General features: G+C 37.7%; 1 protein-coding gene across 4 annotated transcripts; it reads left to right on the plus strand.

The window, feature by feature from the left end:
• Window positions 1-409: 409 nt before the first annotated feature.
• HMGCR (3-hydroxy-3-methylglutaryl-CoA reductase) lies at window positions 410-25,191 on the plus strand. Of its 4 annotated transcripts, none has more exons than XM_054488528.2 (20): window positions 410-686; window positions 5,735-5,922; window positions 7,011-7,122; window positions 7,403-7,490; window positions 8,735-8,819; window positions 10,355-10,460; window positions 13,193-13,299; window positions 13,409-13,525; window positions 13,938-14,098; window positions 14,214-14,461; window positions 14,570-14,748; window positions 17,630-17,824; window positions 18,183-18,341; window positions 18,490-18,647; window positions 19,463-19,568; window positions 21,772-21,942; window positions 22,285-22,425; window positions 22,511-22,669; window positions 23,100-23,254; window positions 23,402-25,191. In XM_054488528.2, the coding sequence occupies exons 2-20, from the start codon at window positions 5,758-5,760 to the stop codon at window positions 23,454-23,456; spliced, it is 2,667 nt and encodes an 888-aa protein (XP_054344503.1). In that variant the 5' UTR covers window positions 410-686; window positions 5,735-5,757; the 3' UTR covers window positions 23,457-25,191. The 4 variants fall into 4 exon arrangements, with proteins under 4 accessions (XP_054344503.1, XP_063520975.1, XP_054344501.1 ...); XM_054488526.2 differs by having other exon boundaries at window positions 638-776; XM_063664905.1 differs by lacking the exon at window positions 22,511-22,669 and having other exon boundaries at window positions 555-686.
• Window positions 25,192-26,035: the final 844 nt, after the last annotated feature.

Raw genomic sequence — 26,035 nt, forward strand, 5'->3', positions numbered from 1 at the left:
GGAGAGCAGAAGGAACGCACAGAAGACGCAGGAGAGGCACATTTCAGAGAGAATCCAGTATGCAATGGATGTCGCACACGAGAGAGAGATGCAGGTAACCGGAGCCATTTACACTAATGGGTAAATCTCGGGACAGCGCTGGTTTCGGCTACCGTCCAGTTACAGGTTTGAGGTGCCCGTCGCCGCCACCTTCCCTTTTTTATATTCCTCTTTTTCTCATGGCCGCCTCCACTTCCCTCCATATCTCCCGCGCTAATAAGTGACCTTTCAGTCATCGACCTGACCCTGCGTTTTCCCTCACGCTCCGATTCTGCTTCCTATCACTGCCTCCTACTGTACTCTCACAGCCAGGAGGAGCACGGGTCAGGCCCTGGGGCTGTGGGACACTCCACCCTCCAGGTCCCCTATCGCCTTCGCCTAGGTAGCTGCCATGCGTGCGCCCCCACGGCTCTAGGACCAATAAGCAGGCCTTAGTGCTGGGACTCGAACGGCTATTGGTTGGCCGAGCCGTGGTGAGAGATGGTGCGGTGCCTGTTCTTGGCCCTGCAGAGAGCTGTGGGCGGTTGTTAAGGCGACCGTTCGTGACGTAGCGCCGTCAGGCCGAGCAGCCCCCAGGCGATTGGCTAGACAATCGAACGATCCTCTGTTACTGGTCGAAGGCTCGTCCGGCTCCGAGCGTGCGTAAGGTGAGGGTTCCTTCTGCTTCGCGTCTCCGTTAACTAGACACAAGCTGAGCGCCAGCGCCGGGGTTCGGTGGCGTCTAGTGAGATTTGGAGGTGAGGCGGGCGGTGGCCGAGAAGGGGGGCCGGGGCGGCGGGGAGCGGGGCGGAGATGGGTGGGAGCGGGGTTTGGGCTGTGTTGGTGGCAATTCTGGAGCTTCCCTCGGCCCTGGGAAGTGGCTACCGGCAGCTCCTTCGGACCTGGAGGGGGCTGCGGTTGCGCTTTGTCGGTGTGGCAGCCCGGACTCGCGGGGACTGCAAGGAATGTCCTTGAGGCCCGGCAGGCCGAGCGGCGGCCGGCACCAGTGCTGGAGGAACCCGGGGTCCCGGGGTGGGCTTGAGAGGCGGGCGGCGGTCTGGCCTCTTCGTGACTACGGTCATCGTCGGTGGACCCGCGGGGCGTAGCTGCGTTCATCGGCCCTGTTCAGAGTAGGCAGTGCTGGCTGCACGGTCACGATAATCGGGGCGGAAAGGGTGTCAGGCAGGGTGACCTCGGAGGCCCCTGGATTCGAGAAATGCTAGGGGTCTATGGGGCTGTCGGGCCGGCAGCTCGCAGGGCAGACGGGAGAAGCGCCTGCATCCCGGTATCCGGGCATTCACGCCCAGGAACTGCTGTTCGTTAGCACCTTTCTTTTAGGTGACGGGAAAGATCTCTGTAAATGCTGCTGACTAACTTAGAGCCATGAAAGAACCGTGGATTGGTGTAGATGTGTCTGGTTATTTACAGGAGAACGGCTTGAGAGGATGCGGAGCCCAACGTGGGGATTCGCACAAGGACTCAAAAGATTCTTCTCCCTTTTTTTTTTTTTTTTGGTAAGGGGCGTAGTCTCCTTGGTGCTGATATTCTTTTAGGAAAAATGTACCTTGGAGATACAAATATAGAACAGTTAATTTCTGCAGTAGGAGGAGGTCGATGTACTCCATTCTTAAGTAGTCGTTTGAAATATTTCAGGATTTGAGGATATTCCTTCTTAGACATGGTCCTGCAGAGTCGTAGGAAACATTTGTTTCTGGGCTATACTAAATGTGCATGATTTCGGCGTCCCACAAGGTAGAGAATGTACTTTTTGTTTACTTATGAATTTATTTTCCTCTCCATGCAGTGAAAAACATTTTGCAATTTAGAGATAATCTAGCAAAGGCCTGGACAGTACTTTGGGGATAGGCTGGATTTTGCAGGCCTGCTTTCTTGTAGTGTTCTTCCAGAACTTGTGATAAACTTGGTGGCCAAAACAAATGGGAATTAGTAACATGAAGGTTAAACAAAACTGCACATAGGCTACAGTATTAACATGAAAATTGTCAGGTATGTGGGATAACCATTTCAAGATAAGAGTGTGAGTATGCGTGTTCACACACTCTATTCCTTTATGGTCTAGTTTCTAGACTATAGATAGCCACATTATGGAATTACATGGTCTACTTAGGTTGACCCATGTGAAATTGCCAGTATTTAAAATTCAACTAACCTACAAAAATAGCAGTTTCATATGATTCCATTTAACACTTATCTTTGTCAGAGAACTTTGGAGCTCTAGCTTCATAAGTGAATGAAGAGAAGAGATATGACTTAAAAAACAACATGTAATAGAATGTGAGCTAATTGGGTATAGAATCCAGGTTTCCTGATTGCCAGTGCAAGATTTGTTTTTTTTTTTTTTTTCCTTCTTTCTGGAATACCAGCTTGAGCAGCAGAATGCTAGATCTTGTTGGGATTGAAAATGACTGCCTTATAAGATGCAGTTCTTGGCTTCAAAGAGACAAAATGTACACATTTATTAATTTGAGAACACTGTGAGATAGTATATAATCAAATACTGGAATGTGTAATGCAGGCGGAGTGCTGAGTAGGAGGAAGTAAGATGCCAAAACATCCTTTTCTGCAGTTGGCCATGGTAGGTGGTTTCTGTAGCAGATTGGATTGACATTTAAGAATTATCCATTCTTTTAAAGAATCTGTAAAATGTTTGCAGCATACTTTTTAGTCTGAATAAGTAAGGCATACCTTGCCTATTTACTTTGTTTCTTTAAGTAAAATTAATTTTTATTGCAGCATTGCATAAATACTGTCAACTTAATTTGCAGGAGCTATCCTGTAGCCTGCTTGTGCCATTTGCAACTGCTGATGAAGGTGGACAATTGGATTCTATGGCATGGAAATGCTTTGCATAATCACAGGGCAACGGGGAGGATGTTCATGAGAAATGAGATTGTTTATAATTATGGTTACTTTTGACACACCCTCATAAGATTGCTCAGTTTGTTTCCAAATAGGTGGGGTTCTCTGTGTTTAGGGGCGGCTGACAGAATCATGTGTAATTTTTTTCCTTGAATATTGCAAAGATGACTTTGCACCTAGGAAAAAAAGTCCCAGAATTACAATGCCACCATAAAATCTTTTGAGGGAAAACATAATGTGTCTAATGTATAATTACGGGTTTATGATGTTAAACCAATTTGTTCACAAGTTAGTGTTCCTTCTGGGTTGCAGCTAAGATTTTAACTCAAATGAATTAACTTTTTAAAACAATGAATCTGATTGACATAATGAGGAATAATCTGAGCTGAAGTGTTTTTTTTTTGTTGCAGGGAAAGAGGGTTAGAAATAATTTTGACCTAATTTTGAAACATGTAGTTAATTTACTTTTTGGAACTTCGATGCTAATTGATCCTTTAGAACAGTTGGTAGAGTTGTGTTTTAAATGTAGGAAAGAAATTATGTGATAGAATACCATGATGAAAATCTAGCCTTTTAGTGAGTCTTTTGTTTATAATTAAGTAGAGTTCAAATCTAAGATTTGATTAAAGATTTCCAATACTTAAAAGTCCAAGTACCTGCTAATTTAATATGAGAAAGTATTTTGTTGCTGTTGTTCATTTTCCAGGATAGTTCCAAGTTTACTGTCTCTAATCTGAAGATCTGAAATCCGAAATGCTCCAAAATCTGAAATTTCTTGAGCACCAACCTGACACTCAAAGAAAATGCTCATTGCAGCATTTGGAGTTTGGATTTTGGATTAGGGATGCTAAGCTAATAAATGTAATGCAGATATTACAAAATTCAAAAACATCCCGAATCTGAAACGCTTCTGGTCCCAAGCATTTTGGATAAGGGATACTCAACCTGTATGTAAAATGTTTCTCCTTCCCGTACCCCATTAATAAGTTCCCTGAATGCTCTGCATTTAGCCTTAAACTAGAGGGCATGGGTTACATCCATATCTAGGTGCCTTAAAAAAAAGTCGTCTTTAGGTCTGTTTCAAGATGTCATAAAATACATGCTACTATAGCTTAAGAATTTAAGCCGGCATTTGTTGAGCAATGCTATATATGAGTGCAAGGTGCTGGAGGGTAAATTGATGAATAAGACTCAGGGTGGAAGGTTGAAAAAGCATGAGTAAACACAGGCAGGTACATGCCACATTTATATTCCTTTAGGTACTGCCAGCTTTTTAAAACTGTGACCCACAGTGGGAAATACATGTTAATTTAAAAGCCACACACACACTTATATATGTATAGTTTCTTGAAACATAGTTTTAAGAAATAATACCTACCCATACTACCTGGCTTACCCAACAGCTATTTTTTATAATATTGTTTTCTATTTTATTTTATTTAAAAATGTTTGTTCTTAACGACAAAATTGATGTCATGATGTAATTGATGCAGTTGTTGTGGATCAACAGTTTGAAAACTGTTTAGCTAGTGGTGTGGTATGTCTGAAATGTAGAGAACATGGAGTGATGCAGTGAGAGATAACACTTGGTATTTGCTTTGATTCCTTAAAGCTGCTCTTTTTTTTTGGTCTTTCCCCTAACCCTTTATAAATAGATTAATGCTTTCTTTCACTTACTTGATTGCCTTTTTATAGTCTGTCTTCAACAGATGAATCACTTTTATTTATTACTAAATGTGAGATTCATTTGAATTCTTGCTAGAGTGGCAGTTAATGAGCTTACTTTTTAAATCTTTTTGGTTGATTTTTGCAGGTTACTAATATGCCTTATCACAGGCATTAATTTTAGTGAAAGAAGTAAAACTTGCAGGTTTATTTGTGGAGACCAATGGTAATAGAAGATTTGTTTTCAAAATCAGAATATCAGAATTATTATTTAGCAAACAGGAAATTTAGTCATGGTAGTCACTAGATCAAAATCTTGTATATGTTCTGTTGGGAATTTTTTTGAATGCTATGTACAGATACTTCAGCCAGTCATCCTCTTCTAGTACTGTTCCAGCTTTTGATTAGTTGTGAAAGTTTGGAGTTTTTCACATCTAATGCTTTTCCATTGGTCTTCTAGCACTATTGTTGATGATTCTGCTAGAAGAAAAGCAGCCACCACAGCAAAATTCTTAACCCTGTTTTATTAATGTAGAAACATCTATCGAAAAGACTTTTTTTCTGTTGACAGCAATGTTAGGAAGGTTTATTAAACATCCTTTTGCTAGTGACATTATGCCATATGTTCTATGGAATGAAAAAGTACAAGAGGTCCCTGCCCTTGAGGATCTTATAAACTAACATGATTTATAGCAGGACACTCAACAAGTAGCTTCTTGGGTGTTTACCTTTTGTGTAATCCGAATGTAGATGATGAAGAAGATACTTAACATGCATTTTATATCTAGGTAATTAGAAAATGTGAATAGCTGTTTCTCACTTGTGTTTTCTGCTTGATTGCTCTTCTACTTGCAAGGCTTAGGTAATAAGGTCAAGATACTTATCTGGTTTGATCTTAAATGTTTGAATTCATATAATTTTTAAGAAATGGCTGCTTTAAAGTTGGTTGCCAGTGAGTAATAAAGGATTTATTGTTTGAGTGAAGAAGTAATAACATAGTTCTCTTAATTTTACAATTATTTTCCAGAATTATAAGGAACAGTATCAAATAGTCATATGTATAGGACACTGTGCATACAAAGCAGGGTTTACAGCACACTTTTCCTTAAAATCTTTTCCTAAAAATACAATGAGCTGTATACTAAGTGTTCACACTTGATATTCCTTCCAGGATCCAAGGATTCTGTAGCTACAATGTTGTCAAGACTTTTTCGAATGCATGGCCTCTTTGTGGCCTCCCATCCCTGGGAAGTCATAGTGGGGACAGTGACACTGACCATCTGCATGATGTCCATGAACATGTTTACTGGTAACAATAAGATCTGTGGTTGGAATTATGAATGTCCAAAGTTTGAAGAGGTTAGTGAAGTTAATTTGATATTGACTAAAGTGAATTACATTTTCAATTTCTGAAGAGCCCTTAAGCCCCTATAGGGACCACATAATTTTTAAAAGTTATGAGTAAAATATTTATTTTAGTATTTAGGAACTTACCTCAAATTTCTGCTTACATGGAATGCACTGGAAATGCTCTTATTTTGCTTTCTCTTTACAAATGAATGTAATTGACTTTTTTTGAGAAATACATCTTTTATAAGTGACTAATAGTCAAAAATGATTGTGGGTCGGGTGTAGTGACTCATGCCTGTAATCCCAGCACTTTGGGAGGCCAAAGCAGGAGAATTGTTTGAGCCTAGGAGTTCAAGACCAGCCTGGGCAACCTGGGCAACATAGTAAGACCCAGTCTTTAAAAAAAAATTAAAGGCTGGGCACAGTGGCTCACGCCTGTAATCCCAGCACTTTGGGAGGCCGAGGCGGGTGGATCACGAGGTTGGGAGATCGAGACCATCCTGGCTAACACGGTGAAACCCGTGTCTCTACTAAAAAATACAAAAAAATTAGCCAGGCATGGTGGTGGGCGCCTGTAGTCCCAGCTACTCAGGAGGCTGAGGCAGGAGAATGGCGTGAACCTGGGAGGCAGAGCTTGCAGTGAGCTGAGATTGTGCCACTGCACAATCTGTCGCCTGGGCGACAGAGTGAGATTCCATCTAAAAAAAAATTAAAAAATTACCTGGGTGTGGTAGCATGTACCTGTAGTCCTGCTACTAGGGAGGCCATGGCAGGAGGATCCCTTGAACCTGGGAGGTTGAAGCTGCAGTGAGCTGTGATTGCACCACTGTACTCTAGCCTGGGTAACAGCATGTAACCCTGACTCAAAAAAAAAAAAAAAATTGTGGTGATGTATTGGCTTACCACAGTGGTTTGATTAAAAGTTGGATTTAATTTTTGATTTGTAGGTTTGTGATTTTTATTGGACTTGTGCTTACATTTATGTTCTTATGACAATATATAAACGAATTACACATGCAAAATAAAAGTTCTTAGTTTTGATTACTTATTTTAAAAGTCAAAGCTATTGGAATTTCCTTTTGTTTCTCTCCTATTAGGATGTTTTGAGCAGTGACATTATAATTCTGACAATAACACGATGCATAGCAATCCTGTATATTTACTTCCAGTTCCAGAATTTACGTCAACTTGGATCAAAATATATTTTGGGTAATAGTTTTACATATTTAACTTCTGGTGTCATCAGATTTTTGATTTGCTGTGGAAATAAACCTGTTCATTCAAATCATGTATTTGGAAATACGTGTATTGCTGAAAGTGTGCTGCATGCATTGAATAGTTTCCTTATTATTGGCAATTAGACATTCTGAAATTTGAGATCTTAATAATTTGGAGTAAACTAGTATTATCTCAGAATGCTGTGTGACACTGTTATTATTTGTGTAGTAAAGGATAAAGTTTTTTTAGTATTGAACTTTTGTCGTTTTAGGTATTGCTGGCCTCTTCACAATTTTCTCAAGCTTTGTATTCAGTACAGTTGTCATTCACTTCTTAGACAAAGAATTGACAGGCTTGAAGTAAGTATTTAAAACCTAAATATACTTTCTGTCAAAATACATTTTAAAAAACTTTTATTCCCCATGCTGTAAAGGTACATTTTCAAAAGTTAAGAAAATAAGGGGAAATTTTTTGTATAATTTTACTATTAGCTAATTTTAATAACTATTAACATTTTGGCATATATCCTTTTCTACTGTTTTTATACTTAAATAAAATATCTGATATCATATATATTGTTTTATAATTTCTTTATGCTTAATAATAGTTTATCAACATCTTTCCATGTCCCTTTTTTTTTTTTGAGATGGAGTTTTGCTCTTGTCACCCAGGCTGGAGTGTAATGGCATGATCCTGGCTCACTGCAACCTCCACCTCCCGGGTTCAAGCAGTTCTCCTGCCTCAGCCTCCTGAGTAGCTGGGATTACAGGCACCTGCCACCATGCCCATCTAATTTGTGTATTTTTTGTAGAGACTGTGTTTCACCATGTTGGTCAGGCTGGTGTCAAACTCCTGACCTCAAGTGATCCACCTGCCTTGGCCTCCCAAAGTGCTGGGATAATAGGCGTGAGCCACTGTGCCCAGCCTCCACGTCCTTAATGTTAAACTAAATTGTTTGTAATGGCTATATGTATTCTCTTCTGTCTAAACATCTTGTAGTTTATTAATCATCTAATGTTGGACTGTTAGGTTATATAATTTTTTTCATTAATAACAACACTGTGATGAATGTCTTTGTAACGAAATTTTTGTTCATATTCATAATCATTTTCTTAAGATACATTCCTAGGAGTGAGACAGTGGTTTTGCTTTTTTTAGAGCTTTGCTTTTTTTTTTTTTTTTTTAAGAGCTTTTCAGTGCTATTATTGCCAATTTAGTTTCCAGAAAGTTTGTTTAGTTTATCCTTCCACAGGTAGTGATCAATGAAAATTTTTGTATATTCCACTTTTTTTCCCTAATGGTAATCCAAGGAGATATTTTTTACTAAGGATGATACTGTGATACAAAATTATCAAAAGGTGTTTAAGTGTAAACATACTTACATTTTAACATTAAAAATATTTTTAACAAATATTTTGAGCAACTATTATGTTTAGCTTTGAGGATGCCAAAGAAATATAGGGTATACCTTTTTGTCTGCAGAAAGGTACACATACTACAGGATCATACAATATGGAGGGGGAAAGGTTTTGTTCTAAAAAGATTTTTTTTTAAATCATACTTTTTCCCGTTAAATTTATCTGATCATTTTGTTCTTTTCCAGTGAAGCTTTGCCCTTTTTCCTACTTTTGATTGACCTTTCCAGAGCAAGCACATTAGCAAAGTTTGCCCTCAGTTCCAACTCACAGGTAAGTATTATTTATAAGATAGGAATGTGAATAGTATTCCTTTTTTCAGTTTACATTAATAGGAAGGATTAATAGCATTTCTTCATAGCACAAGATTTAAGAATTGCCCAAAGTTTTAAGTTTAATTCTCAAGTCCCAAGACTGGTCTCCATAAGTGCCCCAGGAACAGTCCCCTGTATCTAACAACTCAATTATGATTCTGTAGCTACTGGAATTTGGAATTGCCCCCATTTTTCTTTTTGAAAGTTTTCAGAAATTATGGTAATAATAATTTTTGGGTAAATAAGAGTATTTTCCTAGTGAAACATGTCAGAGAGCAGAACAAGATCTAATGGAAGAGAACCCCAGGGTAGATTGATTGATTGATTGATTGATTTGAGATGTAGTCTCACTCTGTCACCCAGGCTGGAGTGCAGTGGCGGGATCTTGGCTAACCACAACCTTCGCCTCCTGGTTTCGAGGGATTCTTCTGCCTCAGCCACCTGAGTAGCTGGGATTACACACGTGCACCACCATCCCCGGCTAATTTTTGTGTTTCAGTAGAGACGGAGTTTTGTCATGTTGGCCAGACTGGTCTTTAATTTCTGACCTCAAGTGATCCACCCGCCTCGGCCTCCCAAAGTGGTGGGATTACAGGTGTGAGCCACTGCACCTGGCCAGATTTATTTTTAAACCCCTTAAATTAACACTGGCATTATTTCCTATTTTAAGTTTCATCTTAATGTTCATTAGTCACTTTGAAGAACCTAACCATTTTAACAATATTACATCAGAGTATCTTGAGTATAAAATAGCACACAATTCTGCCCTGATTATTTATTGATGAATGTGTGTGATCATTTGAACATATTAACAAGGAAATGAGTTTGGTTTTATTAATACTAATATGATCTCATAAAAAATTTGCAACTAAGCTTCTGTCATGGTAGGTAAAAATATAGAATGTTGTAGGATTTAATTATGTGTGATTTAAATGACAGAGTTAATGCACTACCTCAAAGGAATATTCCTAAGAAATATCTTACTCAGTGGAAAGGGAATCAGGGCACTATATGTTCTTTTTTAAAAATTTGGCTGGGCGCAGTGGCTCACACCTGTAATCCCAGCACTTCGGGAGGCCGAGGTGGGCAGATCACCTGAGGTCAGGAGCTCGAGACCAGCCTGGCCAACATGGTGAAACCCCGTCTCTACTAAAAATACAAAAATTAGCTGTAATCCCAGCTACTCGGGAGGCTGAGGCAGGAGAATCGCTTGAACCCAGGAGGCGGAGGTTGCAGTGAACCAAGATCGTGCCATTGCACATTGCACTCCAGCCTGGGAAACAGAGTGAGACTCCATCTCAAAAAAGAAAAAAGAAAAATTTTAAAAATCCTTTATGTTACAATCATACTTTCTATCTTGAATACCTGTTTTATCATATTGTATATTTTACTCTTTGAATAGTAATTTGATATTAATATAAGCCATAGGATGCTCTAACATTTAAAAAAGTTATTTTGTCCCTTGCCCTCATTGATATGTTTGATCTGTTTTAGGATGAAGTAAGGGAAAATATTGCTCGTGGAATGGCAATTTTAGGTCCTACGTTTACCCTCGATGCTCTTGTTGAATGTCTTGTGATTGGAGTTGGTACCATGTCAGGTTTGTAAGCAATTTTTGCCATATTTTAAAATAGGTATGTTGCTAAAGAGGAAAAAGAACATCTTGGACTTGTATTATTTATTGTTAAATTCTGACTTTTAAATTACTCTTAAAATTTTTTATTATATTAGTGTGTGGGTATATCTGGCCTGTTTGCTTTGGTGGAAACTTAGCAGCAGGTTACTGATTTATTTTTCACTCCTGCCATCCTCTCTTTGTGTTCCACTTTGTGATATTTTTATTCATTTGATTTCTTTTTTTTTTAACCAACATTGCATTCCAAGGCTGGTCTGGAAAACACTTTCCAGCCCCTGCTGTTACTTAGACTCAATTGGTGACTTGGTTCTTTGTGTTTTAATTATCACGTAGGGAGAAAAGAGTCAGGAATTGGACAGATCTGAGTAAGATTCACCTAATAAGGTGATTGGAAATATTTAATCCGATAGTAAGCAGTACATCTCAGCAAGTACCCAGCATTAGCTTCAGCACATGTTTCTTCATTCTTAATTGGATAGTAGAGAATTAGATATTAATATCAAACATAGGACTTCATTATGTAGAATAAAAATTACAGGCTGGCATGGAAATTTGGCAGAAGGAATATATTATGCTGTGTGAAGGTCTCCTAATCATTAGGACTATATTTTATGGCTTTCTTATAAAGACCATACTTGGTTAACTACTATGTATTTCCTGGTACCTTAGAGCCCCCAATGAGATGCCTCATTCTTTCAGAAGTAAATTATCTAACTTTTAAGGGTGTAAATTATTGTCATTAGTTTAGGCCTCTTCAGTGGATAGTGTATTAAAAATGTAATATTGCTTCTAACTTTCTGAGAGTAAATTATTATTTAGTTATCTATTCTTTTATTCAACAAAGATTTTATTTAGCAAATAAAATATTTTTTAATTTTAAAAATTTACTTACTTTAAAATTTACTTTTGGGAATACAATTTTATGAGTTTCGACAATGACATAGTCTTGTAACCACCACTACACTCAAGAAAAAATGTTGATCAGGTGAAAATGTACTTGTCTGATTTTATTCAAGCAAAAGAATATGTGAGAAGGGGATTCGCCAGGAAGTAATAGTTGGGCCATGAAACTACGGGATTATTCATTGAAATAATAATGATGTGGAAAGCAGTTGGGCGATGAGTTTTGTCATGATATGGTCAGAGAAGTAGACAAAGGAAGTGATTAGGTTTGTGGTTGGAGAAGACAGTGAGACATTTACAGCTATACAGAAATGGTATAATTAGAGATTTGGGTTAGGATAAAAAAGTACAGATTTAACACATATTAACTTGGAAGTAACCCTTTGAAAAAGCCAGTACAAAAAGAAGAAAGTCTTAGCTTCTTGGATGTATGTGGATTGGTGCTGTTTCTTTGTGTATAGAGAGACTTATCTGGGGACACAGTAAGGAAAAATGCCTGGAAAGCATATGGCAACAACATGAGTGAATATCGTGCAGAGAGAAATAGTAGATAGTCAAGTCGTGAAAGCATTGGTCAAGTATGGTTTTAATGGCCTCAGGTTTGAAAAGATTATATTCAGCTACTATTTAAAATGTAGTTTGATTTATAATGCTTTTGTTATTGTGATTTTGTAGTCTCTTGAATTTCCACATTTGAGGGTAATTGTGGAATTAAAAAAATACAATATATGCTTGTTCTAGTCAGTCAAATGATATCTTAAAATTTAGGTAATAAAATACAACTTTGAGTTTTTGAGCAGTTTTTATAGGACAGTTTAAATTTATGTTTCAAAGCATTGGGAATTAAAAAAATACAATATATGCTTGTTCTAGTCAGTCAAATTATATCTTAAAATTTAGGTAATAAAATAAAACTTTGAGTTTTTGTGAGCAGTTTTTATAGGAGAATTTAAATTTATGTTTCAAAGCATTGTTATGTTTGAGTGACATCAGAAGTATGTTTTATATTATACTCAAGTTTATTTGTAAAGTGAGGGAGAAGGATTTGGTGGTAATCTAAGGTCTCTTCTAGCCTCTATAATTCTGTTTTCTATTTGAGATTACCAAATGATACCTTAAACAGTTGTAGTACAATATATTTGTTAATTTTTAGTCTTGAGTTGGCATTTTGTATTATATCATTTTCCAAACAGATCAATGAAATAACCAAAATTATAAGAACTTCAGTAGGCATCATAGAGGTTATATTGAAATTAGAGTTTGTTGGTACATAAAAAATATTATTTTGACCTTATATCAGGACTGGCATAACTGGCAGGATATTCTACTTATATAAAAAATCCTTGGTTAATTGGCAAATTGCTTTTCTCCTAACAAGTGGGATTAGATCAATAGTGTAACTGGGGCTTTGCTCCATCAGAGTAGCCTGTCCTCTCCTTATTTAATAATAAGGCACTACTGCTTGACAAAAAGGAATTGGAAACACATATGTTTTATCAATTGTGTATTAAACACTACCGTTCTGCCTGGCACTGTGATATTGGGGTCATGGGAGAAGGCAAGAGCTTTGCCCTTGAGGGACTTAGAGTTCTGTGGTTATTCCTGCTGTTTCCTAAGGCTGGCATCACCTCTAAGTTGCTAATTCTATTTCCAGTAAATGGCAAGGAGCTTAATGTACTAATATTTTCATGTATTTGTCTACCTGCAGGAAGACAAATATATCTTAGTGATATATGCAGCATCAAAAATAACGTACACTTTACTAGTTATATCTTTAATTTTTCTCTAACCAGGGGTACGTCAGCTTGAAATTATGTGCTGCTTTGGCTGCATGTCAGTTCTTGCCAACTACTTCGTGTTCATGACTTTCTTCCCAGCTTGTGTGTCCTTGGTATTAGAGGTAAGACCAATTCTTACATATGGCACTAGTAGAAGAGTAAGATTTCTGCTTACACAGTTTACTTAAACAGAATCAATACCTTCTAATGTCACACTGACTTAATTTGTAGCTTTCTCGGGAAAGCCGCGAGGGTCGTCCAATTTGGCAGCTCAGCCATTTTGCCCGAGTTTTAGAAGAAGAAGAAAATAAGCCAAATCCTGTAACTCAGAGGGTCAAGATGATTATGGTAATGACATAGTTTTCTTCTTCTTTTAGTATCCTCAGTTCCAATCTCATTCTTTTTAAGATTTCTTTTTTTCTACAATTTTGGCCCATTCAATGATATTGCACTCCCTTCTTCCTTTTTTTCTTAATGTGTTCATTTCTTTGAGGCTCCTGGTCTTTATTAGCCCCTTTCTCCTAAACAGACTTTTTAAGTTCCTCCACCTTATCTCTCTTTGAAAGCCTGTTCTTTGGGGTGTTTTCAGTAGTTCAGTGGGGTCACTACTTTAGTTAGTTGCATAGCAAGCTTGGGGCTTTTTTTTTCATGGTAAGGGGAAGCTATGAGAGATAATGCCTGGCTGTCCAGTTGCTAGGGATAAGAAATTTAAGTTCTATTGATATGCAGAGGATACATTATTTTTAAAATTTTATTTCAGTCTCTAGGCTTGGTTCTTGTTCATGCTCACAGTCGCTGGATAGCTGATCCTTCTCCTCAAAACAGTACAGCAGATACTTCTAAGGTTTCATTAGGACTGGATGAAAATGTATCCAAGAGAATTGAACCAAGTGTTTCCCTCTGGCAGTTTTATCTCTCTAAGTAAGTTAATTGAAATCTACTTTGTGATATATTAATCATAACACTCTATGCTAATATAAGTTTAGATTGTGTCCTTTACATTTCTGAATAATATTTTAATTTGTTTTTTATTTAGAATGATCAGCATGGATATTGAACAAGTTATTACCCTAAGTTTAGCTCTCCTTCTGGCTGTCAAGTACATCTTCTTTGAACAAACAGAGACAGAATCTACACTCTCATTAAAAAACCCTATCACATCTCCTGTAGTGACACAAAAGAAAGTCCCAGACGATTGTTGTAGACGTGAACCTATGCTGGTCAGAAATAACCAGAAATGTGATTCAGTAGAGGAAGAGACAGGGATAAACCGAGAAAGAAAAGGTAACTTGTTATTCTCTTCACTTTCAATCCTTCATTGCTTTGTCAAAAAGTAGTCTGTTTTCAAAATTATGTGCTGTGTTGTGAGATTTCTTTTGATCTCTTGAACAGTTGAGGTTATAAAACCCTTAGTGGCTGAAACAGATACCCCAAACAGAGCTACATTTGTGGTTGGTAACTCCTCCTTACTCGATACTTCATCAGTACTGGTGACACAGGAACCTGAAATTGAACTTCCCAGGGAACCTCGGCCTAACGAAGAATGTCTACAGATACTTGGGAATGCAGAGGTGAGGATGATAACATAAACTCCAATGTGGCATTTTTCATTACAAAGGAGCTTTTTCAAGGAAGAAAAATCTAGTATCTGCTGAACACTACAGCTAAGTACTGGGCACGGTGTAACATGACTAACAGATACTATCTTCTTTCTTTATTTCACACAACCTTGAGGGGTAGGTAAAATTATCTGTTTTTCAAATGAGAACATTGAGGTTCCGATATGTTTAATTTCCCAAAGTAGTACCTCTAGGAAATGATAAAGCTGATAGCAGGGTCCAAGATTTTCTGACTCCAGAGTCAAAACTCTTTCTAGTTTATTACTGTTTATCATAGAGATGAGTGACTACTGTATTCTCATAGGTGTGTTGAGGCCTAGAAAGAGTTTAACACAGAGACAAGTTTCAAAGATAGAAGAAAGTTTGTTTTTGTTTTGTTTTATAAGCTTGATACCCATGAGGAAGTTTGCCTTTCTTTCTGACATTTGAACAGGGCTTTCTGCCTACATGACCATATGAATCTACTCATGCTTTCATGCAAATAATCATGTTCCATCCATGTCTGCTTAATATGGTTCTTTCTTTTAAATATATTTTAATACGTTTATTGGTAAAATGCAGTTTTTTGCCAGCTTTATTGAGGTATACTTGACAAAATTTTATTTTATTATTATTATTATTGTTTTGGAGACAAGAGTGTCACTCTGTCACCCAGGCTGGAGTACAGTGGCACCATCTTGGCTCACGGCAACCTCCACCTCCCAGGTTCAAGTGATTCTTGTGTATCAGCCTCTTGAGTAGCTGGGATTACAGGCATGCGCCACCATGTCTGGCTAATTTTTGTGTTTTTAGCAGAGATGGGATTTCACTATGTTGGCCAGGCTGGTCTCAAACTCCTGGCCTCAAGTGGTCTGCCTGCCTCGGCCTCCCAAAGTGCTGGGATTACAGGTATGAGCCACTGCATGCCCGGCCTGCATTCTTTAATCATATACTTTTTAGCTAAACTTAGTCATTGCTCTTTAAACACAGTTCCCAACTCTGGGTTCCTATTCTTGTCATCTGACATGCCTTCCCCTCTCCAGGTGTTCACACCTTTAGGGCAAATGCTAGCATCTCTATGAAACCTACCTCAATTCCGCCAAACAGAAGTAACTTTTCTTTTCTGAAGCATCCTTTATATAGAGACTGTGCATTTTTAATGGCAGTCGTACCTTGTTGCTTATATTACATTTACATGAATATCTCCATTATTAGACATCAGGCTCTTAGACAGCTAAGTCCATGTCTTGAGAGGGCCTTGGATTTCGTAGGTGCTCAGTAAACTTACTAAGAGAATGAATGAATTTGCACTGATAATACATAAACCAGCTAATATTTATCTTACTATTCTTTTGAAAAATTAGGCTAATATTAGTGTTTGCAAAGAAGATCCTTAAATAAACCCACAAAATGGAATTACTGGTACCAGTTTTGTGGAGGGTGGTGATTGTGAGTGTGTGTGTGTGTATATGTATGTATGTATATCACCACCCCAAGCAGAGTCAAGAGACAGCTAATAAACCAAGTGAAAATATTAGCAATTTATATTTAAGGCTAAAGGGCTAATCTCTAATCTATAAAGAGCTCCTACAAATTGATGAGACTAAATTTTTATCTAATTTTTAAAAAGAGCAGATAATATAATCAGTCTATTGTCAGGAAAAAAGTACATATGGCTCTTAAAAATGTGAAAAGGTGATTAACTTCATCCTAAGAGAAATGCAAATTAAAATTGTACTTGAGATATTTTCACTCATCAGATTGGCAATAATCCCAAAGTTTAATAACATACTCTATTGAGGTTGTAGGGAAAGGTCTTTTCTTGTTTTTTTGGTTTGGTTTTTTTTTTTTGAGAAGGAATTTTGCTATTGTTGCCCAGGCTGGAGTGCAATGGCACGATCTTGGCTCACCGCAACCTCTGCCTCCCGGGTTCAATTGATTCTCCTGCCTCAGCCTCCCAAGTAGCTGGGATTACAGGCATGAGACACCATTCCTGGCTAATTTTGTATTTTTAGTAGAGACGAGGTTTCTCCATGTTTGTCAGGCTGGTCTTGAACTCTGGACCTCAGGTGATCTGCCCGCCTTGGCCTCCCAAACTGCTGGGATTATAGGCGTGAGTCACTGCCCCCAGCCTGGAAAGGTCTTTTCTTACATTGGTGGTGAGAAGGCAATTGGACAGTGTTTATTCAAATTAATAAATTTGTAAAAATTATAAAAATTTATAAGATTATAAATGTTCATACCCTTTGGCCCAAGACTTGTGTGAATTTATACCCATATGTGTGCGTGTGTATATATATATATATATGCATATTTATAATCATGCATAAAAAAATCTCTGGATGGATACACAATAAAACAGTGGTACCTATTTTTGTGTAGGTAGCAAAGAACTGGGCAGACGGTAGACAAGGATGGGATGAAGACTTTTTGTTATATCTCTTTTAATATTTAGTTTTTAAAACATGTGAATATATTGCCTGTTCAGGATATCAAAAATAGAAAGTTTGCTAGAGTTTAAACAATAGCTGTTACATCTGACACACACCTGAAACTTTGCTAAATTCACATTTATTTTTCTTTTTATGGTGTATTAGTGCAAACCTGTCTTAGTATTGTAAAACCTAATGATACGGTATTTATATTATTTTTGTTTGGCATTTTTTGCATTAAATGAATTATTTTGCAGAGGTATCTTTTAATTAAAAACTACAGTGATTTAATTTAAAAATTACATTATTTTAGCTTAGCATTATTTGTATTAAATGGTTTATAACATGAAATACAGTCCTTCAAGTCTTCTGTTTCATCTCTCGCTCTGACCCCAATTTCATTTTTTTCTCCATTTCTTTAGAAAGGTGCAAAATTCCTTAGTGATGCTGAGATCATCCAGTTAGTCATTGCTAAGCATATCCCAGCCTACAAGTTGGAAACTCTGATGGAAACTCATGAGCGTGGTGTATCTATTCGCCGACAGTTACTTTCCAAAAAGCTTTCAGAACCTTCTTCTCTCCAGTACCTACCTTACAGGGATTATAACTACTCCTTGGTATGTTATTTTCTCGATTAAGAGAGATTTGCTTTGTATGTTTTTAATCTTTTTTCTTGATTAGTTTCATATATGTACACAGTTTCATAAAACATTTTCTTTTTAAATAATTTTATCCTAATTTTTTATTCTGCTTATGATGTAGGTCATAGGAATTAAAAATATTTTTCCTGTTTTTATAGTCATTACTCAAGATTTTAGTATTTTAAACACTTTTTAAAGGTGAATTAAACATTTTGTTTAAAAAAAATACATACTAAAGGATTAAGTTTGGAGATAGTTATTACTGACAAGCTGAGATAAATTTTTGTGCATTTACTATATAGATTTTCATTTGGTGCCTGACTTTACCTTTTAGGTGATGGGAGCTTGTTGTGAGAATGTTATTGGATATATGCCCATCCCTGTTGGAGTGGCAGGACCCCTTTGCTTGGATGGAAAAGAATTTCAGGTTCCAATGGCAACAACAGAAGGTTGTCTTGTGGCCAGCACCAATAGAGGCTGCAGAGCAATAGGTGTAAGTTGGCATTTATATATTTGCCAGTTTAAAAATACATCATAGATAAGGCAATGAGAAGAGTTTTAAGGACAATTAGTGATATCTTTTGGGTCAAGCATGAGCGTTTTTGGGTAACGTGCTTGCTTCTCTAACATATACTGTGTAGCTTGGTGGAGGTGCCAGCAGCCGAGTCCTTGCAGATGGGATGACTCGTGGCCCAGTTGTGCGTCTTCCACGTGCTTGTGACTCTGCAGAAGTGAAAGCCTGGCTTGAAACATCTGAAGGGTTCGCAGTGATAAAGGAGGCATTTGACAGCACTAGCAGGTGTGTGAGTGGATTTGTATGTACAGTTATATCTATTTGTTTATTTTAGAACCAGTGTCATTTTCTGTGATTACCAAACATAATTGTTAACATATTACCTGCTTAAGAGCACATAACAGAATATCAACTTTAAAGCCATTCATTTAAAATGAGTAATATTTATGCTTGGTTGGGGGGAAAAAAAGAATGTTGATTCAAATGAATAGCTCCACAGAGGTAAATTAGTAAGAAAAAAAAAGTGTGCGCTAGTAATTTTGATTAGACTGTTACTTTGCCTAGGAGAGAACTGTCTTAGAAAAAAAGATTTTTCAAATAGGAGAGAAGTATTAGTATAATAGACTTACTTCAAATAAAGAAAATTAATAAAGTAGCATAATCAGCACAAATGATAACCACAGTATAGTTCAAGCTAACACATTTGTTTTTACGTGAACTGTGTAAGTTTATTAAGAAATAATTGTGACTGGGCGCAGTGGCTCACGCCGGTAATCCCAACACTTTGGGGAGGCCAAGGCGGGCAGATCACTTGAGGCCAGGAGTTAGAGACCAGCCTGGCCGACATGGCGAAACCCTGTCTCTACTCAAAATACAAAAATTGGCTGGGCATGGTGGCCCGCACCTGTAATCCCAGCTACTCGGGAGGCTGAGGCAGGAGAATTTCTTAAACCCAGGAGGTGGATGTTGCAGTGAGCCAAGATCAAGCCACTGCACTCCAGCCTGGGCCACAGTGAGACTCCGTCTCAAAAAAAAAAAAAAAAAAAAGAAATAATAATAATAAAAGAATAAAACACAATCTCTGCATCTTTTATTTATAGATTTGCACGTCTACAGAAACTTCATACAAGTATAGCTGGACGCAACCTTTATATCCGTTTCCAGTCCAGGTCAGGGGATGCCATGGGGATGAATATGATTTCAAAGGTAAGTGTAGGCAGAGTATCTGAAAGTACTCTTATTAAAATGAAAGTACTTTTATAAAAAATCAGGCATTTGTTGATTGGTATTCCTTACATTTGATAGATTTAATTTAGACTTGGCATTACACATATCCTGAGTTTACTTAGGACTGGGAACAATCTTAGTGTTGACATTTCAAAACTTTATCCAGTCAAGAGACCACCTTTGAAGCTGACCTCTTCCAGAGACTTCAAGATTTGTCTTTAAGAACACCAATATAATTCCAGTACTTGGGGAGGCCAAGGCAAGAAGATTGCTTGGGGTCTGGAGTTTAAGACCAGCCTGGGCAACACAGTGAGATGCTATCTCTACAAACAATAAAAAAAAAATAGTTGTGCATAGTGGCACACACCTGTGGTCCTCACTACATGGTAGGCTGAGGCAGGAAGTTAGCTTGAGCCTAGGAGCTCGAGGCCAGCTTGGGCAATGTAGCAAGACCCTGACTCCATTTATCCATCCGTCTGTCCATCCGTCTGTTTTCAATTTAGGATATTTTCTGCTTATGTGGGGTTTACAGCCTAATAAACCTATCAGAAGTCAAGGAGCATCTGTATAAGCTTTAAAATTGCCAATAGACAGTATGGCAGTTCAACAACTTAAACACAAAATTACCATATGATCCAGCAGTTGCACTTCTGGGCATATACCCAAAAGAACTGAAAGCAGTTCTCAGAGAGATATTTGTACAGCTATGTTTGTAGCAGCATTTTTCATAATAGCCATGAATTGGAATCAACCTTAGTGTTCATTGTTGGATGAATGGACAACAAATTAGATGTATTTGTATGTGTGTGTATGTATATGTCTATATAAAATGGAATATTATTCAGCTTTAAAAAGGAAGGAAATTATAGCACATGATACAGCATGGATAAACATTGATGACATTATGCTAAATGAAATAAACCAGTCACAAAAAGACAAATACTATATCATTCTACTTGAATGAGGTGTCTAGAATAGTCAAATTCATAGAAACAGAAAGTAGAATGGTGGTTATCATGGGTTTGGGGAAGGGGAAAATGGGTGGTTGTTATTTAGTAAGTACAGAGTTTTTGTTTTGTGAGATGAAAAGAGTTCTGGGAGCAAAGACATGGAACCAACCCAAATGCCCATCAATGATAGACAGGATAAAGAAAATGTGGCACATATACAGCATGGAATACTGTGCAGCCATAAAAAAGGAATGAGATCATGTCCTTTGTAGGGACATGGATGAGCCTGGAAATATCATTCTCAGCAAACTAACACAGGAACAGAAAACCAAACACCACACCTTTTCACTTGTAAGTGGGAGTTGAACAATGAGAACACATGGACACAGGGAGGGGAACAACACACACCGAGGCATGTCGGGGGGTTGGGGGCAAGGGGAAGAGCATTAGGACAAATACCTAATGCATGTGGAGCTTAAAACCTAGATGACAGGTTGATGGGTGCAGCAAACCACCATGGCACATGTATACCTATGTAACAAACCTGCATGTTCTGTACATATATCCCAGAACTTAAAAAAAGAGTTCTGGGGATTTGTTGCATGGCAGTGTGAATATACTTACCACTGTACACCTAAAAATGGGTAGGATGGTAAATTTTATGTGTTTCACCACAATAAAATTATTTTTTTAATTGCCAATAAATATGTTTTGGGTTATTGAGGTATGAGTTGTTAATTGAATTAATGCCATTTAATTGGAAGTCATTGGAAGGCTTATTTGTATTTTATGTAATATAAAGCTCAACGACTTTCCACTCACAAGATCGACTCTTATGACCCACTTCTCTTTACAGACTTCATTACTTGGGGTTTTAGGTAACAGCTGAATAACTAGAAGATGGAATTTATTACTCATTCCCCAGTGACATATAAATATGAGTATTTTTATTGAGTATTTTTAACATTATCATTTTTTATCTACATCCTGTTCAACAATGACTACAAAGAACTTGGTTTTCATACCGAGAAAGAAACACATTAGGAATCTATACCTGACCAAGAAAGTAATTGTGATGGTTAACAAAACAGCTGTTACTTTTGTGCTCGGTTTCTTTGAAGTATAGTTATTATACTTAGAAATATATCGTAGATACAAATTCTTCTCATAAGGATGAAGGATGAATATTTTATGCATTTTGATATGTATGTGTTTTGGGTTCTTGTTAACAGGGTACAGAGAAAGCACTTTCAAAACTTCACGAGTATTTCCCTGAAATGCAGATTCTAGCCGTTAGTGGTAACTATTGTACTGACAAGAAACCTGCTGCTATAAATTGGATAGAGGGAAGAGGAAAATCTGTTGTTTGTGAAGCTGTCATTCCAGCCAAGGTTGTCAGAGAAGTGAGTGATTGGATGGATAATTTATCTTTTTTATTTTGTAATCTTTAATTGTATTTAAAAATGGGGGAAAGGAGTATTAACATTTTAAATAAAGTTAAATATATGGGACAGTGTTTTCCATCAAAGATGACTGTTGTGCCTTGCCCATCTGTCTGTGTGTATCATCCATAGGAACAAACTTTACTGATTTTTTTTTTTAATTTTTATTTTTTAATGGAGGACAGGGCTTAAATGGGGCCACATCTAGACTTTGTTTTCTGGAGGTGCAGAAAGATAGATTTGGGTAACATTCCCCTGAACCTTCTGGAGGAACATCTAAATGTACACAGCTCTGTTTTGTAGGTATTAAAGACTACCACAGAGGCTATGATTGAGGTCAACATTAACAAGAATTTAGTGGGCTCTGCCATGGCTGGGAGCATAGGAGGCTACAACGCCCATGCAGCAAACATTGTCACTGCCATCTACATTGCCTGTGGACAGGTGAGCTCTCCAGCCTCCACTTCTCGTGTTACGTCTTTCCAAGTGAAAGAAGTATGTTGTATGTTTTTTCTTTTCTTGTTTCCAGGATGCAGCACAGAATGTTGGTAGTTCAAACTGTATTACTTTAATGGAAGCAAGTGGTCCCACAAATGAAGATTTATATATCAGCTGCACCATGCCATCTATAGAGATAGGAACGGTGGGTGGTGGGACCAACCTACTACCTCAGCAAGCCTGTTTGCAGGTATGATGTATCAGGCATAGAGTCCACAAGCCTAGTTCTGACTCTCTGGGTTTCTCTTTCTATCTGAGACTATGTATCACTCACCTCTATATTTTAATTGGTCTTTTCAAAACTCTCCTGTCATATCAGCCTAATCCATTGTGTCCAAATAAGCATGTTTAAGCTTATGCTTAGATAAGAAAGTAGATGAAGAGAGCAAATGAATGTTCATCTACTGAGTTAAGGGTACTGCCAGTCAGGCTGTGAATATTATGTTAGCTATGGTATTATGCACTGTCAGGCGTGGCTGTCAAGTCTTGGAAAGTTAGTACTTCCAGTGGAGTCTAGCTCTATTCTGATGCCATTATAGTTGCCCTGTTTTTAGTTGACTTAGTAAGAAATTGTTCATGATTTTAAGGGTGAATCTTGTTGTGTCTCTCTCTGGCTACAGATGCTAGGTGTTCAAGGAGCATGCAAAGATAATCCTGGGGAAAATGCCCGGCAGCTTGCCCGAATTGTGTGTGGGACCGTAATGGCTGGGGAATTGTCACTTATGGCAGCATTGGCAGCAGGACATCTTGTCAAAAGTCACATGATTCACAACAGGTAAGACTCAAAGATATATTTAACATGTTCCCCCTATACTTCAAAAAATATGCAGTGTAAAAACTTACTATTCAGTACTGTAGTTCCAAGTTAAAATTCTACACTCCTGATACTTATATATTGCTACCCTGTCATTTTCTACCATAGGTCGAAGATCAATTTACAAGACCTCCAAGGAGCTTGCACCAAGAAGACAGCTTGAATAGCCCGACAGTTCTGAACTGGAACATGGGCATTGGGTTCTAAAGGACTAACATAAAATCTGTGAATTAAAAAAGCTCAATGCATTGTCTTATGGAGGATGAATAGATGTGATTACTGAGACAGCCACTTGGTTTTTGGCTCTTTCAGAGAGGTCTCAGGTTCTTTCCATGCAGACTCCTCAGATGTGAACACAGTTTAGTGCTTTACATGCTGTGCTCTTTGAAGAGATTTCAACAAGAATATTGTATGTTAAAGCATCAGAGATGGTAATCTACAGCTCACCTCTGAAGGCAAATACAAGCTGGGAAAAAAGTTTTGATGAAATTCTTGAAGTTCATGGTGATCAGTGCAATTGACCTTCTCCCTCACCCCTGCTGGTTGAAAATGGATTTTTAAATTATATTGTAGCTGATGAAACTCCTGATTTTGTAGTTAATTTATTAAGTCTGGGATGTAGAACTTCAAGAAGTAAGAGCTAAGTTCTAAGTTCATATTTGTAAGTTAATACTTCATTTGGTGCTGGTCTATTTTGATTTTGGGGGGTAATCAGCATTATTCTTCAGAAGGGGGACCTGTTTTCTTCAAGGGAAGAAACACTCTTATTCCCAAACTACAGAATAATGTGTTAAACGTGCTAAATAGTTCTGTCAGGAAAACAAATCACTGTATTTATCTCCGTAGGCTATTTGTTCAGAGAGCCCTTTTGTTTAAATATAAATGTTTGTCTAGATTAGCTATAACATGTCTTTCAGCATTAGGCTTTTAAGAAACACAGGGTTTTGTATTTACTAAAGATATCAGAGCTCTTAATGTTGCTTAGATGAGGGTGACTGTCAAGTACAAGCAATACTGGGACCTTAGAAATCACTGTAGAAACACAGTTTTGAAAGAAAAATACCATGTCTCTAAGCCAACTTTAATTGCTTAAAAGACATTTTTATTTAGTTGAAAAATCGTTTTTTTTGTAAACTGTATCAAATCTGTATATGTTGTAATAAAGCTTATGCTAGTTTATTGGAAGTGTTCAAGAAATAAAAATCAACTTGGGTACTGATAAAATGCTCTAGCTTGGGCCAGAGAAGATAATGTTCTTTAATGTTGTCCAGGAAACCCTGGCTTGCTTGCCGAGCCTAATGAAAGGGAAAGTCAGCTTTCAGAGCCAGTGAAGGAGCCACGTGAATGGCCCTAGAACTGTGTGCCTAGTTCCTGTGGCCAGGAGGTTGGTGACTGAAACATTCACACAGGGCTCTTTGATGGACCCACGAACGCTCTTAGCTTCCTCAGGGGGTCAGCACAGTTATTGAATCTTAATTTTTTTAATGTACAAGTTTTGTATAAATAATAAAGAACTCCTTATTTTGTATTACATCTAATGCTTCAAGTGTTGGTCTTGGAAAGCTGATGATGTCTCTTGCAGAAGATGGACTCTGAAAAACATTCCAGGAAACCATGGCAGCATGGAGAGCCTCTTAGTGATTGTGTCTGCAGTGTTATTGTGGAAGATTTACCTTTTCTGTTGTACATAAAGCTTAAATTGCTTTTGTTGTGACTTTTTAGCCTTTTTCTGAGCTTTTCATGGAAATGGCAGTGAAAAATATATTGAGTGTTCATTGTAGTGACTGTAATTAATATCTTGCTGGATTAATGTTTTGTACAATTACTAAATTGTATACATTTTGTTATAGAATACTTTTTTCTAGTTTCAGTAAATAATGAAAAGAAAGTTAATACCAGTAAGTGTAAGCAGTAACCTTTTTTTCTTTGGATTAACCCTAGCCCTGAGGTCTGGAAGCTTGTAAAGTCTGGTCATAGTAGTAACCTGTAATTCATGCTAGGAGTCACATGACCATTTATTCTCAAACTCTACAACATTGATTGATAGCAGTATTCTATTACATTAAAATGAGCTCTCTTAGAGGGTTTTATTAGTTCAGATTTATCATCTCAACTAGACATCTTTTGGATAGTGAGAGTGGGAGGGCTAGTTAAGGAGAAGAGGGGCAGCCACAACCAAACAGCCATTGCAAGCATTTAAGCTGTGTGAGCTGAATTAGAGAGGGGAGTTTGTACAGCTTAGTATAGCTGAGGATGGCCTCTTTAGAAATTATTGTGAGTCAATAATTTACAGAAAATTATTGGCTACACTTTTGCTGTAATTAGAGGTAAAAAGGTATGTGTGAGTCACTAAGAAAGAACCAAAGCCCAGATACTAGAGAATCAGTTTGAGTTTTTCTCTGAAATGACCTGTGGTCACCTGTATGCTCAGCCCTCTCCAGGGTGGAACAGGCTGGACAGAAGACAGTAAAGGATCTTCAAGCCTGCTCTCTGCCTGGGCGATCTGCTGAGCAATGAGATGCACGTGGCAGGACAGGATGTTTGATTTCAGGAGACGATACAGGATTAAATCCAAGGGGCACATCTCACACTGAACAGCAAAACACATCAATACCAATCTCCTGAGCATTATGTTCACTGTGGAGATTTTTTTCATGGCCAGTGTTTCTTGAAGTATGCTCCTATGCTAGGTAAGTCTTGAATTTATTGATTACTTTGCCAGTTAGCAAAAATAATGGGTAA

This window comes from Pongo pygmaeus, chromosome 4 (genome assembly GCF_028885625.2).
Source record: "Pongo pygmaeus isolate AG05252 chromosome 4, NHGRI_mPonPyg2-v2.0_pri, whole genome shotgun sequence".
Classification (NCBI taxonomy): domain Eukaryota; kingdom Metazoa; phylum Chordata; class Mammalia; order Primates; family Hominidae; genus Pongo; species Pongo pygmaeus.

Excerpts from the sequence above, each read along its gene's own strand:
- HMGCR (XM_054488528.2), top strand. The coding sequence starts at position 5,758 with ATGTTGTCAAGACTTTTTCGAATGCATGGCCTCTTTGTGGCCTCCCAT. Across the intron at positions 21,943-22,284 it reads CAGCCAAGGTTGTCAGAGAA|GTATTAAAGACTACCACAGA; the intron begins GTGAGTGATTGG and ends TCTGTTTTGTAG. Across the intron at positions 23,255-23,401 it reads AGTCACATGATTCACAACAG|GTCGAAGATCAATTTACAAG; the intron begins GTAAGACTCAAA and ends TTTCTACCATAG.